The sequence below is a fragment of the Coregonus lavaretus genome (assembly GCF_964263955.1).
Source record: "Coregonus lavaretus genome assembly, chromosome: 23".
In the NCBI taxonomy this organism is placed as follows: domain Eukaryota; kingdom Metazoa; phylum Chordata; class Actinopteri; order Salmoniformes; family Salmonidae; genus Coregonus; species Coregonus lavaretus.
This window is the reverse complement of record NC_140010.1, coordinates 14,832,113-14,854,639: the sequence shown is the minus strand read 5'-3', so window position 1 is coordinate 14,854,639 and position 22,527 is coordinate 14,832,113. Positions and strand designations below refer to the sequence as shown.

The 22,527-nt window shown below is 43.6% G+C and overlaps 1 protein-coding gene across 2 annotated transcripts; it reads right to left on the bottom strand.

The window, feature by feature from the left end:
- Nucleotides 1-1,541: 1,541 nt before the first annotated feature.
- Nucleotides 1,542-20,676, bottom strand: LOC311098776 (RB1-inducible coiled-coil protein 1-like). Of its 2 annotated transcripts, none has more exons than XM_084139340.1 (23): nucleotides 20,329-20,676; nucleotides 18,697-18,829; nucleotides 18,456-18,582; nucleotides 18,105-18,275; nucleotides 17,704-17,906; nucleotides 16,780-17,197; nucleotides 16,382-16,552; nucleotides 15,992-16,176; nucleotides 15,554-15,740; nucleotides 15,285-15,366; nucleotides 15,091-15,155; nucleotides 14,876-14,979; nucleotides 14,579-14,711; nucleotides 12,547-14,465; nucleotides 11,853-12,045; nucleotides 8,228-8,336; nucleotides 7,691-8,006; nucleotides 5,409-5,463; nucleotides 5,205-5,252; nucleotides 3,496-3,554; nucleotides 3,130-3,257; nucleotides 2,682-2,770; nucleotides 1,542-2,483 (listed from the first exon to the last, which is right to left on the bottom strand). In XM_084139340.1, the coding sequence occupies exons 2-23, from the start codon at nucleotides 18,765-18,767 to the stop codon at nucleotides 2,406-2,408; spliced, it is 4,911 nt and encodes a 1,636-aa protein (XP_083995466.1). In that variant the 5' UTR covers nucleotides 18,768-18,829; nucleotides 20,329-20,676; the 3' UTR covers nucleotides 1,542-2,405. The 2 variants fall into 2 exon arrangements, with proteins under 2 accessions (XP_083995466.1, XP_083995467.1); XM_084139341.1 differs by having other exon boundaries at nucleotides 2,682-2,752.
- Nucleotides 20,677-22,527: the final 1,851 nt, after the last annotated feature.

Sequence of the window (22,527 nt, the reverse complement as noted above, 5' to 3'; positions counted from 1 at the left end):
CACTTTCTTCCCTGCTAGCTATTTTGAGTTCCTTATTCGCCTTGCACAACTACTTGTGAGTTGTTGAATATTTTGTATGGTATAACTCTATTCTGATGCATTTGGAGCAGCACAAGGCCTATACATGAATTTGATTTTATAACCGTCAAGCCCATTCAAAAGATTAGGGGACAGGACCCAGAAGCATGACAACGTCACTTGCACATCGAATTTACTTGAATAATGGACAGGCCTATTTGGGGTGATAGTTAGTTTAGCTAGTGTTGAGACACATTTGAGGGAGGTATCAGTCTTAAACTAATACTGAACTAGTTGTGTAGATGCAGTGCTAAGCCACAATCCTAAGCCATTGACTGTTGTTAACATGGCAAAACTAAAATCCCATTTAGCCTGATAAGTGACTCCAAGCAGCTCCAAGCTCAGAGGGGGGTCGTAAACATTTACACTAAGAGCCTGTCCAGTGCACATGGTTGGTGGGTGCCAGGCCACCTCGGTATCATCGAATGCTGTGTTGTGTCAAATATTTTCTCATTCAGGCCCGTCCCGAAGAAAATTGTAGGAATCACACCATTAATTTATGAAGAAGCCATCCAAATGTGACAACAGGCTTATGCTAAATGGAGAAAATAGAGCTAAACATTGTTAAAACACCCGTAGACCCACACGGTTAGTGAGCGCTTGCACTGCAGAGAGCTGCGATGCTCCCTGCTGTGATCTGGGAAAGTGATGTTGGTGCGCTTCCTCCTCCAAGAGGGCCGCACCGTTCTTGGGTCCTGATTTGAAGCCTTTTTGAAGTCTGTTTCCTGCCATAGCATGCCAACACTACTGCCACATTAGCTAATGCTTTCCACAAAAGCAGAAATTCTAAATCAAATAAGAATGTATTTTCTTTATAGCTTGTGGGAACTTACACGGATTTCCAAACCAATGATTTCTGAAACAACTGCTATTATCAAAACGTTACACATTTTCTTTGTCCATTTGTAATTTTTCAATTGGTCATACTTGGGGGAAAACACCATGCCATTAAAATAAATCCATTGCAATAAAGAGCCTTTTTCTTTGGTCTCTTAACAATCAATGATTTTGTTGTTGTACAATGAAAATATTCTAATTAAATGTTCTTAGATAGTGAGCATTAATATTGGCCTACTATATTTCCTGAAGAGCCAACAAGCCTGGTTTTAAAACAGGTAGGTTGTCACTGAGTGTAATGAACGAGTTGCTTGTCCTTTAACTGCAGAAGTAGCATTTTCCTTCCTATGTCCTTAGGAGCATTCCAAAGGCAGGCTCGGCTCAGTAACATGATTTCCATAAATTAGCTTCCACTGCAATTCTCATGTGCAGGTCATTAGAGGTATATTAGATATATGATATTCTCTCTAATGCTGCACTTTGAGATGTTGCTCATCATGGAATGCGTCTTTTTAAACCATTGTCTCTCCGTCATGTCTTTATGTCTTGGGTGTAAATATTTTGTAAACCACCAATGCTTTTTATGGCCGAGTATTTCAGTTATGTATAGAAATAACAACAAGATATTTGGGATCAATCCTTTATTGTTTCAAAACTCTAAATTATTTTACAATACAGTCATTTATTGTTACTTGTGTGATTCGATTGATGGGTAATGTACAATGTCATCCAGTAATGAAACACGGTCACAAGCAAAGTATTCCTTTCTACATATCAATATTCTATGATAGCGGGAAGTTTTGTGCTGTTATAGTTAATTTTTACGTATTTATTTTATTTGACAGCACAATTCCTTCCCTTTTGAATCAACAAAAAGCGTTGTATTTTGAAAGTGCATTTTCAAGGATTGCAATGACAACCGCTTTCGTCAGTCGGCCAAAATGTACATATCAGTATTAACACAGGGCCATACTGCGTTGTGAGTAACAAACAGCATTAACTACATTTCCAACTACGACATTTATCTGGATAAGTAAAATCAAATCAAATATATCAATATGCATGCCATGAACATTCCTTCATAAACATTTATAATAAATGTATATTTTCATTTTAATTATGTTGTTGGTAATGATACAGTATTTTCCACAAAGAGGACAAATGCTGATAATGAATGAGAACTAAATATATAAACATCAAAATACTTTCTGTTCAATTTACACACAGGTAGTAATGGCTTTCTGCCAGTGTTTAGGGCCATGCCCTAATAAAGAAATAGCGTTTGGTCCACAATAACAAATCTTCCGGATTAAAAAGAAAGAGAGGGTTGATGGGATGTTGAACTGAATGCCCAAATAATAGCATGATTATGATCTTTCTTTTCATTTTCAAGTTGATAAGAGATTTATTTATGAATTATGTATGATGTGAGAGTCTATTTAAAACTTTACGCAATATAAACATACATTTTAGCTCATAACTTGGCTATACTATACTTTCTTGTTCCATGAAACAGCTTTCACCCTGTAGAACTTGGTGCCCAAAGGAACTTTGAACCGGTTTTGAGCCTAAGGGAAACAGTCACAACATACATGTTCTTAAAAAGTCACCCTTTGATTGTTGATTATTTTTGTTGATTATTAAATGTTCTATTTTAATTTATTAGAATTTTACCTCCTTTAATGACGATCTATATTAAGAAAAGCTAATGTGCTATACTACTGGACTATTACAATTCATTACCTATATACACTACTTCACATTACCTTTTTCGCCTGGCAATATTCCTTCTCCATCACTTTTCCAAGAACCCACGGCCGTCTTGAGGCTCCTGATGCTGAAGTAAACATAGGATCTGTCAGTGATTGACACAATAAAACCAATACGATCAATACACAAACATTTTGACATAGGTTACTCCAATTCAGTTGTCAGAGTTAATAAATTCACCAATATTTTGAGTTTGTAAAGAGGAGATAAATGCTTGTTTTTGCACAACTTGTTCTACAAAACATATCTTCATCATACAATAACTTTGTATAATTGTATATATTATAAATTGTATGCAACTTTGTATTTATGCAACAAAAGTGAAATTGTACATAACTTTCTATTTTATAACTTAGTAACTAAATATTCTCTAATAACTTAGCTACATATAGTTTTTTTAAAGTATTGAGGCCTACAAGTATTAGGCTATGGTGATTGTCTAACCTGGTTTGAGGTCCAGTGCAGTGAGGGACTCAGAGTGGAGGAAGTACAGGGTGGGACCCACGGTGAACAGCACATAGTTGTCATGCCTTTCATCTAGGATGATCAGAACCAAGTCGCCAACCTGGAAACTGAAATGGACACAGGGGTCAACCTTGACACAAAATGGTGCTAGATACTATATACAACAAAAGGATTAACCAGATATTAAGAGATAAAAATGCAGTAAAAAATAATCATCTTGGGTGTTCATACTGCTGAAAAACAGAGATTTGCTGGAGAAAACTCATTTAATTTTTTACAAAGGAGGAACCGTACAAGCACTGCATCTACACATCAGCACTTTATGTGGCAATCTTATACGCTTACTCTCTGATGGCGATTTTCTCTGAATGCCGTGACGACACCGAGGACATGCTTTGAGACATCTACAAAGAGAGAAAGGTAATAGTGTTATGAGTGAGAGTATGATCTTCTTGACACTGCTGGTCATGGATGCATTCCTGCTCTGACTGATCTTTGCATGGCAGCTGACAATACCACCACTGTATGTTGTGTGGCGTGAAATGTATTTGCTGGAACATATACATTTTGGCATTTATTTTTATGCTATTGTTTAGGTATGTGTGCAATAGTGCTGCAATATGTCTAACTGCCTGAATGACTGTATTGATTTTCCTTTTGACCGAGGAAGTTACTGTTACGGCTCAGAAATCTCCTAGGTCTGCTGGATATAAGCTTTGATGCTATTGCCATCTAGTGGTGCTGGGGTAAAATAGCCTTGGGTACACTGACAATGCCTGTGTCAAAGCTAAATGAATTCTAACGGGATATACACTAATACAGTTTATTAGGTACTCCACCCCATTCAAGAAAATGGTTAGCTCCTACAGACAGTGAGTCACGTGGCCAGACAGTGAGTCACATGGCCGTGGCTTGCTATATAACACAGGCAGACAGGCATCAAGGCATTCAGTTACTGCTCGAGTGGCAGGCGCGCCGGTTCCAGTATCTCAGAAATCGCCGGCCTCCTGAGTTCACACACAACAGTGTCTAGGGAAAACAGCTTGTTGATGAGGTTTGAAAGGGGAATGGCAAGAATCGTGCAAGCTAACAGGCAGGCCACAAAACGGGCAAATAACGGCGCAGTACAACAGTGGTGTGCAGAACAGCATCTTGGAACGCACAACTCGTCTGTCCTTTTCACGGACGGGCTATTCCAGCAGACAACCACACTGGGTTCCACTCCTATCAGCTAAAAACAAGAAGAAGCAGATCCAGTGGGCACACGATCACCAACACTGGACAATTGAGGAATGGAAAAACATTGCCTGGTCCCCAGAATCCCAATTCCTGTTGCGTGATGCTGATAGCAGTCAGGATTTGGCATAAGCAGCATGAGTCCATGACCCCATCCAGCCTGGTGTCAACAATACAGGCTGGTGTCAGTGGTGTAATGGTGTGGGGAATGTTTTCCTGGCACATGTTAGGTCCCTTGATAACAATTGAGCAACATTTCCATGCCCCGAAGAATTCCGGCTGTTCTGGAGGCAAAGGGGGATCCGACCCGGTACTAGATAGGTGTACCTAATAAACTAGCCACTGAGTGTATATCCATAAGTTACAAGGCAATAGTAAACATGTTGTCCCCCACAAATGATGCAGCGCCAATTAGTGACAACAATTCAAGCTCAAACGGTACAGGAGATATGCATGTTCAATGTTTGGAATTTCAGTTGATTACTCTAGCACCCCCTTTGGGCCTATCAGTGTAATTCTGTAAATTCAGGATCTCTATGGCAAGACGCATCATTCATCCAAGTTTCGTCAAAATCGGGCCAGTGCTGTCTGAGATATCGCGTGTGACTAACGTACAAACGTACGGAGACAGATCCACAGTCCCCTCCCCGATTTCATTGTGGGGGACAACTATACACATGGAAACCATGTAAAAAATGAATAAAAAGAAATTGACATTTTTTGTTGTTTTCTTGCCCTAGAATAGTTAAACAATCACATTATATTAATAGCAACATTTCCACATTCTCTAATCAGTTATCAAAGTTAATAAAACATACCAGTCTTTGACTGAGGCGCTTGTTTTCTTCTTCCTTCATATGTAAAGTCTGAAATATGACAGCACACGTTAGGACAAAGAACTCAAGACAAATTCTAGAACAACCCATATATAGAGATCCTATTAGTATTGTAATTCCTAATTCAAGGACCCCAACTTCATCGGGTTCCATTTAGAAGATAATGTCATAGAGGTGTCTACTCACCCTCTCAAGTAACAGTATCCGCTGTTTCTCCTCAGACATCATCAGGATGTTATCGCTGATAAAGAAACAATGGACCAATAATCAGATCACTGTAGCGACAGCTTTTAACACATTTGAGAATCATTCAAACAAATTCTTACTCTGAAATATGAAAATTCAACAAGCATAAATATGAATTTAGAGTGACCTTCTCTGGGGTAATAATAACGATTGCTAGCCTACCTGACCGTAGTTAACAGTAAAAATAAAGAAATAACTTACATTTTCCGATCCTAGCCTCCCTTGCTCTCTGTCTGTTATTTGTCCTCACTTTGTCCATCCTTGTCTGGCTATCTCAAACAAGCATTTTCAACATCCTTCTTAATCTTTTACACATTAAAACTGACATGCTACTACTATCTTCAACATTATTCTTTGACAGCCTACAACTTCTATTCATAAATTGGTCTAATGCATTTCGAAGGCCTCACTGTCCACAGTTCAACCAATAAGTCTCCACGCTCTATACAGTGGGGAGAACAAGTATTTGATACACTGCCGATTTTGCAGGTTTCCCTACTTACAAAGCATGTAGAGGTCTGTAATTTTTATCATAGGTACACTTCAACTGTGAGAGACGGAATCTAAAACAAAAATCCAGAAAATCACATTTATATGATTTTTAAGTAATTAAATTGCATTTTATTGCATGACATAAGTATTTGATACATCAGAAAAGCAGAACTTAATATTTGGTACAGAAACCTTTGTTTGCAATTACAGAGATCATACTTTTCCTGTAGGTCTTGACCAGGTTTGCACACACTGCAGCAGGGATTTTGGCCCACTCCTCCATACAGACCTTCTCCAGATCCTTCAGGTTTCGGGGCTGTCGCTGGGCAATACGGACTTTCAGCTCCCTCCAAAGATGTTCTATTGAGTTCAGGTCTGGAGACTGGCTAGGCCACTCCAGGACCTTGAGATGCTTCTTACGGAGCCACTCCTTAGTTGCCCTGGCTGTGTGTTTCGGGTCGTCATGCTGGAAGACCCAGCCACGACCCATCTTCAATGCGCTTACTGAGGGAAGGAGGTTGTTGGCCAAGATCTCGCGATACATGGCCCCATCCATCCTCCCCTCAATACGGTGCAGTCGTCCTGTCGCCTTTACAGAAAAGCATCCCCAAAGAATGATGTTTCCACCTCCATACTTCACGGTTGGGATGGTGCTCTTGGGGTTGTACTCATCCTTCTTCTTCCTCCAAACACGGCGAGTGGAGTTTAGACCAAAAAGCTATATTTTTGTCTCATCAGACCACATGACCTTCTCCCATTCCTCCTCTGGATCATCCAGATGATCATTGGCAAACTTCAGACGGGCCTGGACATGCGCTGGCTTGAGCAGGGGGACCTTGCGTGCACTGCAGGATTTTAATCCATGACGGCGTAATGTGTTACTAATGGTTTTCTTTGAGACCGTGGTCCCAGCTTTCTTCAGGTCATTGACCAGGTCCTGCCATGTAGTTCTGGGCTGATCCCTCACCTTCCTCATGATCATTGATGCCCCACGAGGTGAGATCTTGCAAGGAGCCCCAGACTGAGGGTGATTGACCGTCATCTTGAACTTCTTCAATTTTCTAATAATTGCGCCAACAGTTGTTGCCGTCTCACCAAGTTGCTTGCCTATTGTCCTGTAGCCCATCCCAGCCTTGTGCAGGTCTACAATTTTATCCCTGATGTCCTTACACAGCTCTCTGGTCTTGGCCATTGTGGAGAGGTTGGAGTCTGTTTGATTGAGTGTGTGGACAGGTGTCTTTTATACAGGTAACGAGTTCAAACAGGTGCAGTTAATACAGGTAATGAGTGGAGAACAGGAGGGCTTCTTAAAGAAAAACTAATAGGTCTGTGAGAGACGGAATTCTTACTGGTTGGTAGGTGATCAAATACTTATGTCATGCAATAAAATGCAAATTAATTACTTAAAAATCATACAATGTGATTTTCTGGATTTTTGTTTTAGATTCTGTCTCTCACAGTTGAAGTGTACCTATGATAGAAATTACAGACCTCTACATGCTTTGTAAGTAAGAAAACCTGCAAAATCGGCAGTGTATCAAATACTTGTTCTCCCCACTGTATCATTTAACAAGTTTAAACAAGTACCATTAGACAAATATTTTGTCAAGTAGATCTGTCAAAGCTTAACTTATTTCTATAAAATGACAGATTCATTACGATGTTAGGGGGTTATTATGAGTCACTGTTTATTGGAATGTTTATGTTTGGAATGTTTGGGAGATGCTTACTGCACTGTCACCATACTGGCCTCCACAGCTGAGTCCACCCTGTCATCCTCTCTGATGGTGGCCACAGAGGCCAGTCTGTCTGGGTCAAGGAAGGGCTCCGAGTAGCAGGCTCCAGTCCCAACCTCAATTTCAGTCCCAGGACCAGGACAAAGCCCAGGTCCAGGCCTGGCTCCAGTGGGCTCCAGGGTTAAGGGGTTAGGGCTGTAGTAGGCCGAGGACACCAGGGCAGTGCTGCGCAGCCGGTTCAGGTCCTCCTCCAACTGCTTCTTCTCCTGCATGACGATGGCCCGGTCTTCAGACAGCGTCTCTATTAGACCTGGAGACACACAGTGAACATATCAGGATGAATGGACTGCAGCAAGACTGACATTCAGTACAATCAACCAACATATTCAAGGGCTGAACGAACCACTGAAACCAATAACAGCATAGAAAATGCAATCTAGTTTCAGTATTTCCAGCCCATTACGTTTTCAGAAGGCAGAAATCATTCTGTTCTCTCAGTGTCCTAGCTGTACGTGTCTGTCTGTCCTGTACCTTTGTCCTTCTCCTGTTGCTGGGTAACCTTCCGCAGCTTCTCTGTCAGATCACTGATGATCTGTTCCTTTTTCAGCTTCTCTCTCGTCAGCACAGTGTTGAAGTTAGTCTGGGGAGGGAGGAGGGGGAAATTAAGGCTTTCAGACACCTCCCAGACAATGCAGCAGCAGTAAGTTAACACACAGTGAGGCAGTCACAGAGGACAAAGAACTACCAGACAGGTGAGGCTCAGTGAGTCAATTGAGGGTTGAGTCACGGCTCAGAACAACAGACCACAATCAAGCATGCTCGCTTTACCATAAGATCTTATGCTAGGAGGATCTTAGGCTTGGCAGCAAAACCTATGATAATAATAATAATTCATTGAAATAGTAAAAATATATACAGTGGGGAGAACAAGTATTTGATACACTGCCGATTTTGCAGGTTTTCCTACTTACAAAGCATGTAGAGGTCTGTAATTTTTATCATAGGTACACTTCAACTGTGAGAGACGGAATCTAAAACAAAAATCCAGAAAATCACATTGTATGATATTTAAGTAATTAATTTGCATTTTATTGCATGACATAAGTATGACACATCAGAAAAGCTTAATATTTGGTACAGAAACCTGTGTTTGCAATTACAGAGATCATACTTTTCCTATAGGTCTTGACCAGGTTTGCACACACTGCAGCAGGGATTTTGGCCCACTCCTCCATACAGACCTTCTCCAGATCCTTCAGGTTTCGGGGCTGTCGCTGGGCAATACGGACTTTCAGCTCCCTCCAAAGATTTTCTATTGGGTTCAGGTCTGGAGACTGGCTAGGCCACTCCAGGACCTTGAGATGCTTCTTACGGAGCCACTCCTTAGTTGTCCTGGCTGTGTGTTTCGGGTCGTTGTCATGCTGGAAGACCCAGCCACAACCCATCTTCAATGCTCTTACTGAGGGAAGGAGGTTGTTGGCCAAGATCTCGCGATACATGGCCCCATCCATCCTCCCCTCAATACGGTGCAGTCGTCCTGTCCCCTTTGCAGAAAAGCATCCCCAAAGAATGATGTTTCCACCTCCATGCTTCACGGTTGGGATGGTGTTCTTGGGGTTGTACTCATCCTTCTTCCTCCAAACACGGCGAGTGGAGTTTAGACCAAAAAGCTCTATTTTCGTCTCATCAGACCACATGACCTTCTCCCATTCCTCCTCTGGATCATCCAGATGGTCATTGGCAAACTTCAGACGGGCCTGGACATGCGCTGGCTTGAGCAGGGGGACCTTGCGTGCGCTGCAGGATTTTAATCCATGACCGCATAGTGTGTTACTAATGGTTTTCTTTAAGACCGTGGTCCCAGCTCTCTTCAGGTCATTGACCAGGTCCTGCCGTGTAGTTCTGGGCTGATCCCTCACCTTCCTCATGATCATTGATGCCCCACGAGGTGAGATCTTGCAAGGAGCCCCAGACCGAGGGTGATTGACCGTCATCTTGAACTTCTTCCATTTTCTAATAATTGCGCCAACAGTTGTTGCCTTCTCACCAAGCTGCTTGCCTATTGTCCTGTAGCCCATCCCAGCCTTGTGCAGGTCTACAATTGTATCCCTGAAGTCCTTACACAGCTCTCTGGTCTTGGCCATTGTGGAGAGGTTGGAGTCTGTTTGATTGAGTGTGTGGACAGGTGTCTTTAATACAGGTAACGAGTTCAAGCAGGTGCAGTTAATACAGGTAATGAGTGGAGAACAGGAGGTCTTCTTAAAGAAAAACTAACAGGTCTGTGAGAGCCGGAATTCTTACTGGTTGGTAGGTGATCAAATACTTATGTCATGCAATAAAATGCAAATTAATTACTTACAAATCATACAATGTGATTTTCTGGATTTTTGTTTTAGATTCTGTCTCTCACAGTTGAAGTGTGCCTATGATAAAAATTACAGACCTCTATATGCTTTGTAAGTAGGAAAACCTGCAAAATCGGCAGTGTATCAAATACTTGTTCTCCCCACTGTATATTTGTGAGGCAGAATGTGTTCTAACTGATGTTTCTAACTTGTTCTAACCGCTTTTTACTCCCAACAACTTGGTTTAGGCCTAACCACGTTCTACCAAGAGGGTCACACAGACCAGTATCATATTCCCATTTGGACTGCAAGCAAGAGGACATGAGAACACTGTGTGCTATAATTATAATACACACATACTGCCCCACAGATTTGCTTTCATTAAGGGGTGACTAAGACTTAGTAGTAGTGATGTAATGGAGTATCTGTAGAGATTTAGATGTTGGTCACCAGTGGTCAGTTTGTTTGCAGTTGCCAGTGGATCACAATTAGACCTACTTAGAAGGTAATTGGAGACAAATGCTAAAAATTGAAACATTTAGCTAAACAATTAGTTAAAAGCTAAACATTTTAGGCAGACAAACTACAGACTATAGGATTTAAATTGTAGTGTATGTACAGTGGCTTGCGAAAGTAATCACCCCCCTTGGCATTATTCCTATTTTGTTTCCTTACAACATGGAATTAAAATGGATTTTTGGGGGTTTGTATCATTTGATTTACACAACATGCCTACCACTTTGAAGATGCAAAATATATTTTTATTGTGAAACAAACAAGAAATAAGACAAAAAAACTGAAAACTTGAGCTTGCATAACTATTCATCCCCCCAAAGTCAATACTTTGTAGAACCACCTTTTGCAGCAATTACAGCTGCAAGTCTCTTGGGGGTATGTCTCTATAAGGTTGGCACATCTAGCCACTGGGATTTTTGCCCATTCTTCAAGGCAAAACTGCTCCAGCTCCTTCAAGTTGGATGGGTTCCGCTGGTGTACAGCAATCTTTAAGTCATACCACAGATTCTCGATTTGATTGAGGTCTGGGCTTTGACTAGGCCATTCCAACACATTTAGAGGTTTCCCCTTAAACCACTCGAGTGTTGCTTTAGCAGTATGCTTAGGATAATTGTCCTGCTGGAAGGTGAACCTCCGTCCCAGTCTCAAATCTCTGGAAGACAAACAGGTTTCCTTAAATAATTTCCCTGTATTTAGCGCCATCCATCATTCCTTCAATTCTGACCAGTTTCCCAGTCCCTGCCAATGAAAAACATCCCCACAGCATGATGCTGCCACCACCATGCTTCACTGTGGGGATGGTGTTCTCGGGGTGATGAGAGGTGTTGGGTTTGCGCCAGACATAGCGTGGTGTTGCAGACTCTGGGGCCTTTCAGAACAGGTGTATATATGCTGAGATCATGTGACAGATCATGTGACACTTAAATAAAGTCCACCTGTGTGCAATCTAACTATTTATGTGACTTCTGAAGGTAATTGGTTGCACCAGATCTTATTTAGGGGCTTCATAGAAAAGGGTGAATACGTATGCACGCACCACTTTTCCGTTATTTATTTTGTAGAATATTTTGAAACAAGTTATTTTTTTCATTCCACTTCACCAATTTTGACTATTTTGTGTATGTCCATTACATGAAATGCAAATAAAAATCCATTTAAATTACAGGTTGCAATGCAACAAAATAGGAAAAACGCCAGGGGGATGAATATTTTTGCAAGGCACTGTAGATTTGGTGCTGGTCAATATTGACAGAGGAACCCTCTGAAGATCTGGGGAGGACTAGCCTAACACTGACCTGTTGTTCTGCGATGAGCGAGGTCTTGAGGTTCTGCATCTCCTCGTTCTTCCTCCTCTCCAGCAGCTCCAGCTGGGTGTGCAGTGACGACGTCTCCTGCTGCAGACACTCCTGCAAGGCAGAGTCCAGGGAGAGAGGAGCCCCAGCATCAGACCCCCGACCCTCTGTCTGCACCTCCGACAACCCTGCCTCTCTGAGGGACACACACAGACAGAAACATAAGTAAAATACAGACCCAGAGACACAGACAGACACACAAACAGCCCAGGTACAGACAGAGACACAGGCAGACAGAGACACAGGCAGACAGAGACACAGGCAGACAGAGACCCTTAGGCAACAGGTATATGTCAAGCATACGGTACAAGCTGTGGTTTCCCCTAGCTTTCCCGCAGGCCCTTTTTTCATGATGTAAACATTGCACTTAGCGGTAACCCAACCCTAAATGCAACTATGCCACATAACAAAACTGCTATTTTCAGGGTATACTACAGCTCACTGAAGTCTGGGAGTGATTAACTAAAATGTTTGCTGTATTAGATACAATATATCACATGGAGACGCTAATGTCGCAGCTAATAATGGTCTGTATGAATAGTAATCTTGTTCATTACAAGGCTAATGAAATGTTTATTGCAAATCACAGTTCTGTTTAATGCAAGTAGAGAGCAGTGGGGCATTCATCAGCTCATACCTTTCAGAGGATTGTCTTTCCTGAAGGTCATTTTCAAGTTGTCTAATTTTGTCTAACAGTCTTTTCTCCATCTCCACCTTTTGTTGCTTTAAGTCTTTAAAGTCATCTGGTACAGCAGCCTTCAAGGTCTTCTCTTCCTCCAAATGTTGTGTGTCCTGCTCTAATCCTTTGGCGAGCAGGTCGTTCTCCACCTGCAAATCGCAGATAACTGTCCTTAAGTGTTGCTCCTGCTCCTCAGAACTCCTCCGCTGCTTCTCCTTATCTTCACACAGCGCCAGGTCGAGGTCTCGCTGGAGGTTCTGCAGCTGCTCCACGCGGCTCCTCTCAGTGTCCTGGGTCTGCTGCTGCAGGGTGGTGAGCTCGCAGCGGAGCTGGTTCCTCTCCTCCTCGTGCCTGTCCACCAACTCAGAGATACACTGGTCCTTCTCCAGCCGCATCAGCCTCCTCAGCTCAGCCAGGCCTGTCTCGTACTCCTCGTTCTTGGCCTGCAGCTGCCTGTTAACCTGGGCTAGCTGTTTGCTGAGGGACTGGGTCTCTGCCTCCACTGTGGCCTTCCCCACATTAGCCTCCTGCTGCCCCTGCTTGGCCTCCTCGTACAGCAGCCTCACCTCTTCCGTCTCAGACTCTTTCAGGGCCAGCTCCACCTCCAGCTTGCAGCGCAGGTCAGCCAGCTCGACGACCCGGGCCTCCAGGTCCCTCAGCTGGCCGTCCCTCTCTGTCAGGGTGGCGACGTGCAGGTCAGTGACATCGCTCAGCTTGGCCCTGTTCTCTGTGGCCAGATGCTCCTGGGCCTCCTGGTTCTCCCGGGCCAGGGTGTCTAACTGGGCCTGGTGCTGCTGCCTCATCCTCTCCTCCAGCTCCTGCAGGTGGGACTGCTCGGCCCCCTCCAGCTCCTGGCGGATCTTCTGCTGGCTGCGCTCGATCTCAACGTGCAGCATCTCCAGCTGGCTGGCCAGGGAGTCTCTGGAGGCAGCCAGGGTCTGCACTTCTTGGGCCTGATTGCTGACCTTCTGCTCCAGGTCCCTGGCCCTTTGAGTGTGTCCGTTCTCTGCCTCGGCCCAGTGCTCCCTCTCGACCTCCAGCTGGGTAAGCGCCTTCTCTTTGTGCTCCAGCAGCCCCTCCAGGTCCAGCATGGCCCGCTGCACATCTTTCACAATGTTCTGGTTGACCTGGTTCTCTTCTGTCAGGGCCTGAAGCTGCTTCTCGTGGTCCTGCTGCAGGGAGTGGAGCTCGGCCTGGTGCTGCTCCCTCAGCTCCTCCTCCTCTTTCTTACAGATGGTGTCCACCATGTTGCGCACCTCAATGGTCATGGTCTTCAAGGCGAAGCCAAAGTCTCGCTGCTCCTTTAACACCAGGTCTCTGTAGCGGTACAGGTCATCCTTGACGCTCCGCAGGTTGGTCTGGGACTCCTCGGCGGCAGTGCGGTACTTCTCAATGCTCAGCTTTAGCGCGGCCATCTTGGAGTTCTCCCTCTCTAAGGTGGTGGTGTCATGCATGCGCTTGCTGTCGATGGCATTGATGACCGAAGAGTACAGCGACTCCACCATCATCTCTGGGCTGGTGGGGTCACTGATGGGGGTGGGCGAGTTTTCGATCACAAACTCGTTGACCGCCGACATGAAGTCTGACTCGGGGCTCTCAGCCAGAGAGTCCAGGTCCAGGGAGCCGGCCTGCTGCAGGACGGGGTCCATGTTGGGGTGGCTAATGGTCTCAAAGTCGAAGGTTTGGGCGTCGATGCTGTCTGGGGACAGGTCCTCCAGGGTGGTGGGGCCAGGAAGGGGCTGGCAGAGTGGGCCCGGGAGACTGAGAGTGGAGGGGGTCTTGGAGGAGGTAAAGGTGGTCCCCGGGGTGCTGTCGGACCGCGGGGTCAACGGGGTCACCGCTGTCGTGGATCTCTGAGCACTCTGGCTGCATGACACCTGGAGGAACAGAAATGAGAAGGGGAGTGAGAGAAGAATATGCAATAAAGGGACAGTGATCTCTGTGCTTTTGGATTATTGCCAGTGCATATTCCATTGTAGATTGTGATTACCCTTTGTTCGCTCAGTAAGTCAGTGATAGTTTGAGACATCTCGTCCACACTGGCAGCTTGAGCAGCTAGCACCAATTGTTGAAGCATCTCGACGTGCTGGTGCAAAGGCTCAAAGTCACGCAGTGTTGGAAGCCTGGGGAAAAGTAACAGGGTTATTGCACTGCATATTGCAACAGATAATACAGCCAAGTGTTCACAAGTTAACTAAAACATAAAGCAGACAGGTACTAAGTAGGCCTGTTACAAGACATGCATGGTTATTGCTTCACTTTGCAGGAGAGGGAAACCACGGCCTACCTGAGGAAAGGCTGCACCTCTGGAGGACAACAGGTCTTTAAGTACTGCAGGTCACCAAGGGAAATATCTGGAAGCTCAAAGTCAAACTTTCTGGGCTTTCGCGTCTACACGATAAAAGAGGGATAAACAACAAAAACGAGAGAAATGGGTTGGATTACAATATTTTGGAAATGAAATAGATGTTTAAAAAACACCACAACTGACTGACTACTTACGCAAAATGAAGTGGGGGGCCATGAGTCAAGTCCTCTAAACAAGCGATTTCTGAGAAAAGATTTCCCTGCAAAGAGGATCACAGAGCTTTATGTCAGCTCAGCTGTAAGTAGGAATTAATGTATGTTAATTTCAGAAGGGACACTTGTTAAATATCATCAAATAGGATTTTCTTTTTTTTAATACAGGAACTTACTGAACAACTTGCCAAACGTTTCCCTTTTATACTTCTCAGTCTCATAGAGATGCTTTCCATCCTTCACGAGAGCACAGGCCCACTGAGAAGAGAGATAAGAATAGAAGAGCAGAATTTACACTATTTTCCCTCCAATTTGAGTTTCATTGCATATCTTAAGGCCTGGCTGGAGGTTGAGGCTTGTGTTAGGTCTGCAAGTTGGAACAAGGGGAGACGTGTGTTGGGATTGGGTTTTGAGAAGGGGTCACATGATGGTCCTGTTTTCTGACCTCTCTGTAGTGGCCTATGAAGATCTTCCTGCGGACCACCTCCACCACAGCCAGGCAGTACATCTGAGGCACGCTGCTGAGGGCGTCCACCACCCGGACCCTCTCCATCAGCTCTGTCAGCAGCCTCAGCAAGGCCTGCAGCTTCTCCCCGTCCTGATCCGCGTGCAGCATCACATAGCAGCACCATCTACAGTCACAGTGGTCAGGATGCGTTAGCTTGGCTAAGTTAGCATTATTTCTACAGTGTTAGCTTAGTTAGTTTTGTGCTTTCAATGGCTGTATTTGACCAGTTAGAAGTCTGGATTCAGTAGAGCAATTTGGTTCATTTCATTGCTCAAGGGATTTTCAGCTGTATGTTATTGTCTTCTGGGATGAAGATGCACCGAGAGCCACGGAGAACATCTTATTAAAAATTTGACAGATTAACAGATGTCTTACTTGAGTCGAACTTGTAGGTTGTTCGCCAGCTCCTGTTTGGCAGTGGTGCACTTCTGTTTGATGTCCAGCAGCTTCCTGTGGTTGGTCAGCATGATCATCAGCTGGTTGGCGTGACTAAGACACAGGTCAGGCAGCACGGATGTATCCTTCAGGTTCTCAGCACGATTCTGATTGGCCAGAAATCCCTAAAAGCCAATAGATTGATTGATAGGTGAGTTTAGTTTGGTTTATTTCATGCACACATTTTCAACTAAAAGCTTGATTGCAGTATACAGTACATCATGTTATCTAGTAGTCATTTGAATGAATAGGCTAATTTCTATAAAGTGTTTTATTCACTATTGGCATTTGGCACAATTACATAATTTAGATAAGATTTATTTTGCTTACCTGAGCAAGTTCCTTCTGTTCATTGACCAACTTGTTACAGCTCGCTATCATTTGGTCTAGAGCGTATAACCTGTCCTCAAGCCCTTTGATGGCTTTCATGTTCTGATTATCCAGTTTGGCTATCGTGTCTCGACATTCCGCCAAGAATGGTTGAATGATCCGTGGGTCGAGCTGAAATAGAAAGGACGATGTGGCTCCATTCTGCCTGTTTCTTCACACTTTACAACCAAAACGTGCTTTTAACTAAATAAACTTGCATAACTGAATTTAGACTCATGTTGATACAGAATTGCACTGTGGAGTCATGGCAAGGCCACTGAGAGAGGCCTATTCAGCCACACATACAGAAATACAGACACAATAAAGAGAACATACAGACACAAACAACAGTGACTCACCCTATTGATGGAGTCAAAGCATTTCCTCACAACTGATTCCACGTCATTGGGCCGGTCTTGAACATTGATCCAGTCCAGCAGTGTGACGTTGAAGGACGGGGGGTTGGCCCTCTCTGGAGAGTCTGCCTCCTGCAGGGCTGCCCTCAGCCCACTACTGTCAGTCATCTCACTGCTTTCCTGGGCTTCGGCGGTGTCGGGTGAGCCCACCGCCCCCGGAGCAGAGATTGACATAAGTAGCTTGGTGGAGTTCCTTTGTGTTTCGGTGGGGGTGGGGCAGAGCACAGAGTCAGTGGACTTCTCCTCTTCTGAGTCCTTGTCTGGAGTGGAGCAGGACTTCTCTAGGCATTCTCTGTAGCTGTGGCGGGTCAGACACTCCAGCAGGGGGATCTTGGCCATGACTGAGACTGCTGTCCCCAGTCTAGAAAAGGACATGTTAAATCTCAGTTCACACCCATAGAATTTAGATTTACATCTTTGGATACAGGTCACATGCGGCACAGATTCTTTGGATACAGATTAATTAATGCAAGTGTGGCGGGCGGGGGAGGTGGGGGGGGTTGGAGAGAGAGAGAGAGATGAAAAAACACCAGGGTTGTGGGTTCGATTCCCACAGGGGACCAGTATGAAAGAAAGAAAATGTATGCACTCACTACTGTCAGTCACTCTGGATAAGAGCATCTGCTAAATGACTAAAATGTAAAAATATGATTAACGTAATTAGCTGATGTGGTATGCCACACACAGAGATCTAACCTGATACAGCACTTTATCTGTGAGATACATTCATTTAACCTGAATAATTAATTGAAATTGAACCTATTGACTGAACTGTCACAGCAGGCCAACACATCCAAATTGCATTATTCACCCCCCCCCCCCTTTCCAATTGCATCAAACTTAATATTTACGCAGGGAGTCACTTACTTTGTCAGTTTCAATTTGATATCCTCAAAGTCTTGTTGATAATTAATGTATGCCGTGTCAAATTTCCACAGTAGCTTCTGATAGGAAAGGGTGCAGTCATCCAGGTTTGCCATGATGGCAGCCCAGCCTTGGTGTTGGAGGTGTTCATCGTGAACCAGGCGTTCGCAGAAAGAGCAAAGTTTCTTGGCGACTTCAAACATTTCCTAGAGAAGCATAAGAATGGTATTCAGAAGTTTGATCACACTAAAAATGCCAAAACAATCCTACATTTGATTAGCTACCCTTATTTGAATATTGAGAACATTACATTTTCATATCCTATTTTAATGTTGTAAAACAAGGTACAGCAACAGTGATGGCTTATTTTGAGAAAGTAGTAACTAGACCAACAAAACATTTACCACAGCAAGTTGTGTTCGTGAGGCAACGGTGTGAAAAACTGCTGGCATCATTAGTGACTCCTCCACCTTGAGCTCCATCTCATTCTCAATAGAGAAGGTGGTTTTGGGGATAGTCGGAGCCCGGTCACACAAAATCATCTCTTTGTTGAACAGGAATATGGGGTTGGTGTCCTGGGAAACAAAAACACAATATGTCAAGACTCTTGAACAGAACACATCTGGAATAATGATGTCCTCTTTTTTTTCAACACCTTGCACAGAAAACTGTAATCAATCAAGTCAAAACCAGCTCCTTTATGCAACACAATCATCACCAAAAACAAACAATCATTCCAAATGATGCAAATTTACCGTGCCAGCACTGTAGCTGCAGACTCGCCTCTCTGCAACCATACACTCCCCTCCATTGACAACCAGGACTTGATGCTGGGTTGCAATCTTGTATTTGACCTGGATGGCATGTTTGAGGTCCAACACTCTGCAAGAAGACAGGTTCAGATTACTTTTTGATTTCAGCATGAATTCAATTTTCCTTTGAGACTAGTAGAAAATGGATAAGGATAATCTGAAATAATAAATTAATGGGTCTTACGTTTGGACAGCAAGCTCTGTGTCAAATGTCAGAGTGCTTCCATTGTTGACCTGGAATACATACAACTTCATGTTGAATCCTCCAGCGATCTTCACACTCCTTTATCTTGATCATTTAGTCATTCAACACCACCCTGTGAAGATGAAAAAGGTATTTACAATAGTTAGGTATTTACTTTTGGTTGTGATTTTCGATACTGTTTACTATTCGTGCTAATGGAAGCTACCTTGAATGTTTGACAATTTGTTCAAGTCCACCAAAGACATTTATTGACACATAAATCACATAATCTCTAGCTAATTTTCTTTGAGAGACACTGGTCCTGTACCGGTAAAAAAACGAATCCCAAAAAGATAATTACAAACTGGGTGGTTCGAGCCCTGAATGACTGGCTGACAGCCGTGGTATATCAGACCATACACCACGGGTATGACAAAACATTTATATTTACTGCTCTAATTACGTATATGGCCAATATACCACGGCTAAGGGCTGTGTCCAGGAACTCCGCCATGCATAAGAACAGCCCTTAGCCTGGTATATTGGCCATATACAACACACCCTCGGGCCTTATTGAGAAGAGAACTGAGAAGCAGCCACACGTGGGGCTTCTAACCTCAACTAATTATTCTAACCTCAACTAATTCAGTAGTTGCTTGAACTCAACTAAATAATGTTTCTTTCAATTTGACATCACCTGGCTAGTTCCAAAATGAATAGATGCTGCTGCTGCTTTCTAGTTGGGCAAACGTTCGTTGTACAGCAAAATTATTATCAGGCGAAATTTACATTTGGACACACTCACTAGCTAGGCAGTCAAGGGCTGTAGCTACAGGCTGAGTCATGTTGACTATAAAAATAGCTAGCTAGCAAAAGCTAACGTAGGCGAACTAGCATTGTAAACAAGACTGAGAACGCCTGTCTCACATTGAAACTCGTCTAGAAACAACAATTAATATGGCTAGCTGCCAACTAAATTAGATAATTTGCGGTTTGATCGGCCAAACACAAGACATGTAAAAACATTGGAAATACGCCCTGGGCTAGCGAATACGCCGTGTAATTGAGCAAACCAGCTAATGTGGCACGCACAAGCGGGAATAGCTAAATTGTTTGTCTACATTTGAAACATGACCGTATCGCTCTCCGACGATCAACTACGAGGCCTTGACACCGTCGGCGGTGTCTTGCAAGTTTTAACGTTAACTCGCTATGCTTGCGTAATAGACCATTGTGGCATTAACGTTACAGTACTAGCCAGCTAGCTAGCTTGAGGCCAAGGTTGGACAAAATAACGAAGGCAAAGAAAAGTACCAAGTAATATGACACAGTAAATTAAATTAATATCGACATAACTATATGGTTAATGAAGTAACTAATAGATGTCTTAAATCCCTTTGTTTCCTCTGACGGGTTTCTCAGCAACTTCGCTAGCTAACGTTAGCTAGTTAGTTGACGTTGCCTAACCACTACCTACTGTTAGCTAGTTTAGCTAACGTTGGCTAACTAACTAGCAATCTATTTCTGGAGGTTTACACCCATGACAGTGAATGGGTCCGTAAAGTGCCCTGTCCTATTTACAGAAACATGTTATATGACTGACATGTGTCTAGCAATAATATAAACTCTTACCTTTTTTGTTTACTCCCATCTTCTCCTCCGCCTTGGCGAGATACCGGTAGCTGGCTAGTCTGGTTTAGCTTGAATGACATAGAGCTAGCTAACGTTAGCTGGATTTAGAACGCTAGCTATGTGGGATGATTAGCTAGTCTTTAATGTAGCTGACTCAATCTTAGTTTTTACAATCGATTCATATTGCTATGTAGCTACACATTTTCATCGATTCTCATTTCGCTTGTTACAGGTCTCTTCTCCTCGCCCAGGGTTATGTGACTCGAGCTAAGGTTAATTTCAAGTAACGCTAGCAAGCTAACACCCTACTTTGCAGCTGTGTTTTGTTGTTGTCTTCGTCGTCACTGCACAGTGAGGTGCATTCTGGGAGAAGAAAAAGTCATCGCTGTGTTTTGCTGCAACATGTGAAGGGGTGTGGTAGAGAGGGTCACCACTACACATAAACGTATCTTTCGGGGCCCTTATATTTGTATTTATTATGGATCCCCATTACGATGGATCCCCATTACTCTTCCTGGGGTCCAGCAAAATTAAGCAGTTATACATTTTAAAAACATTACAATACATTCATAACAGATTTAACAACATATTAAGTGTGTGCCCTCAGGCCTCTACTCTACTACCACATATCTATAACATAAAATCCATGTGTACATGTGTGTATAGTGCGTATGGTATCGTGTGTTTGTATGAATGTGTCTATGTTTGTGTTGCTTCACAGTCCCCGGTGATCCATAAGGTGTATTTTTATCTGTTTAAAAAAAAACTAATTTTACTGCTGGCATGAGTTACTTGATGTGGAATAGAGTTCCATGTAGTCATGGCTCTATGTCGTACTGTGCACCTCCCATAGTCTGTTCTTGACTTGGGGACTGTGAAGAGACCTCTGGTGGCATGTCTTGTGGGGTATGCATGGGTGTCCGAGCTGTGTGCCAGTAGTTCAAACAGACAGCTAGGTTCATTCAACATCTCAATACCCCTCACAAATACAAGTAGTGATGAAGTCAATCTCTCCTCCACTTTGAGCCAAGAGAGATTGACATGCATATTATTAATGTTAGCTCTCTGTGTACATCCAAGGGCCAGCCGTGCTGCCCTGTTCTGAGCCAATTGCAATTTTCCTAAGTCCCTCTTTGTGGCACCTGACCACACGACTGAACAGTAGTCCAGGTGCGACAAAACTAGGGCCTGTAGGACCTGCCTTGTTTATAGTGCTGTTAAGAATGCAGAGCAGCGCTTTATTATAGACAGACGTCTCCCCATCCTAGCTACTGTTCTATCAATATGTTTAGACCATGACAGTTTACAATCCAGGGTTACTCCAAGCAATTTAGTCTTACAAGATTTAGTTGAGGTTTAGGGTTTAGTAAATGATTTGTCCCAAATACAATTATTTTAGTTTTTGAAATATTTAGGACTAACTTATTCCTTGCCTCCCATTCTGAAACTAACTGCAGCTCTTTGTTAAGTGTTGCTGTCATCTCAGTCACTGTGGTAGCTGACGTGTATAGTGTTGAGTCATCCGCATACATAGACACACTGGCTTTACTCAAAGCCAGTGGCATGTATTTAGTAAAGATTGAAAAAAGTAAAGGGCCTAGACAGCTGCCCTGGGGAATTCCTGATTCTACCTGTATTTTGTTGGAGAGGCTTCCATTACATTTACATTTTAGTCATTTAGCAGACGCTCTTATCCAGAGCGACTTACAATTAGTGAATACATATATATATATATATATTTATTTTTTTATACTGGCCCCCAGTGGGAATCAAACCCACAACCCTGGCATTGCAAACGCCATGCTCTATCAACTGAGCTACATCCCTGCCGGCCATTCCCTCCCCTACCCTGGGCCAATTGTGCGCCGCCCATGAGTCTCCCGGTCGCGGCCGGCTGCGACAGAGCCTGGATTCGAACCAGGATCTCTAGTGGCACAGTTAGCACTGCGATGCAGTGCCTTAGACCACTGTGCCACTCAGGAGTTTAAAGAACACCCTCTGTGTTCTGTTAGAAAGGTAACTCTTTATCCACAATATAGCAGGGGGGTGTAAAGCCATAACACATGCGTTTTTCCAGCAACAGACTATGATCGATAATGTCAAAAGCTGCACTGAAGTCTAACAAAACAGCCCCCACAATCTTTTTATCATCAATTTCTCTCAGCCAATCATCAGTCATTTGTGTAAGTGCTGTGCTTG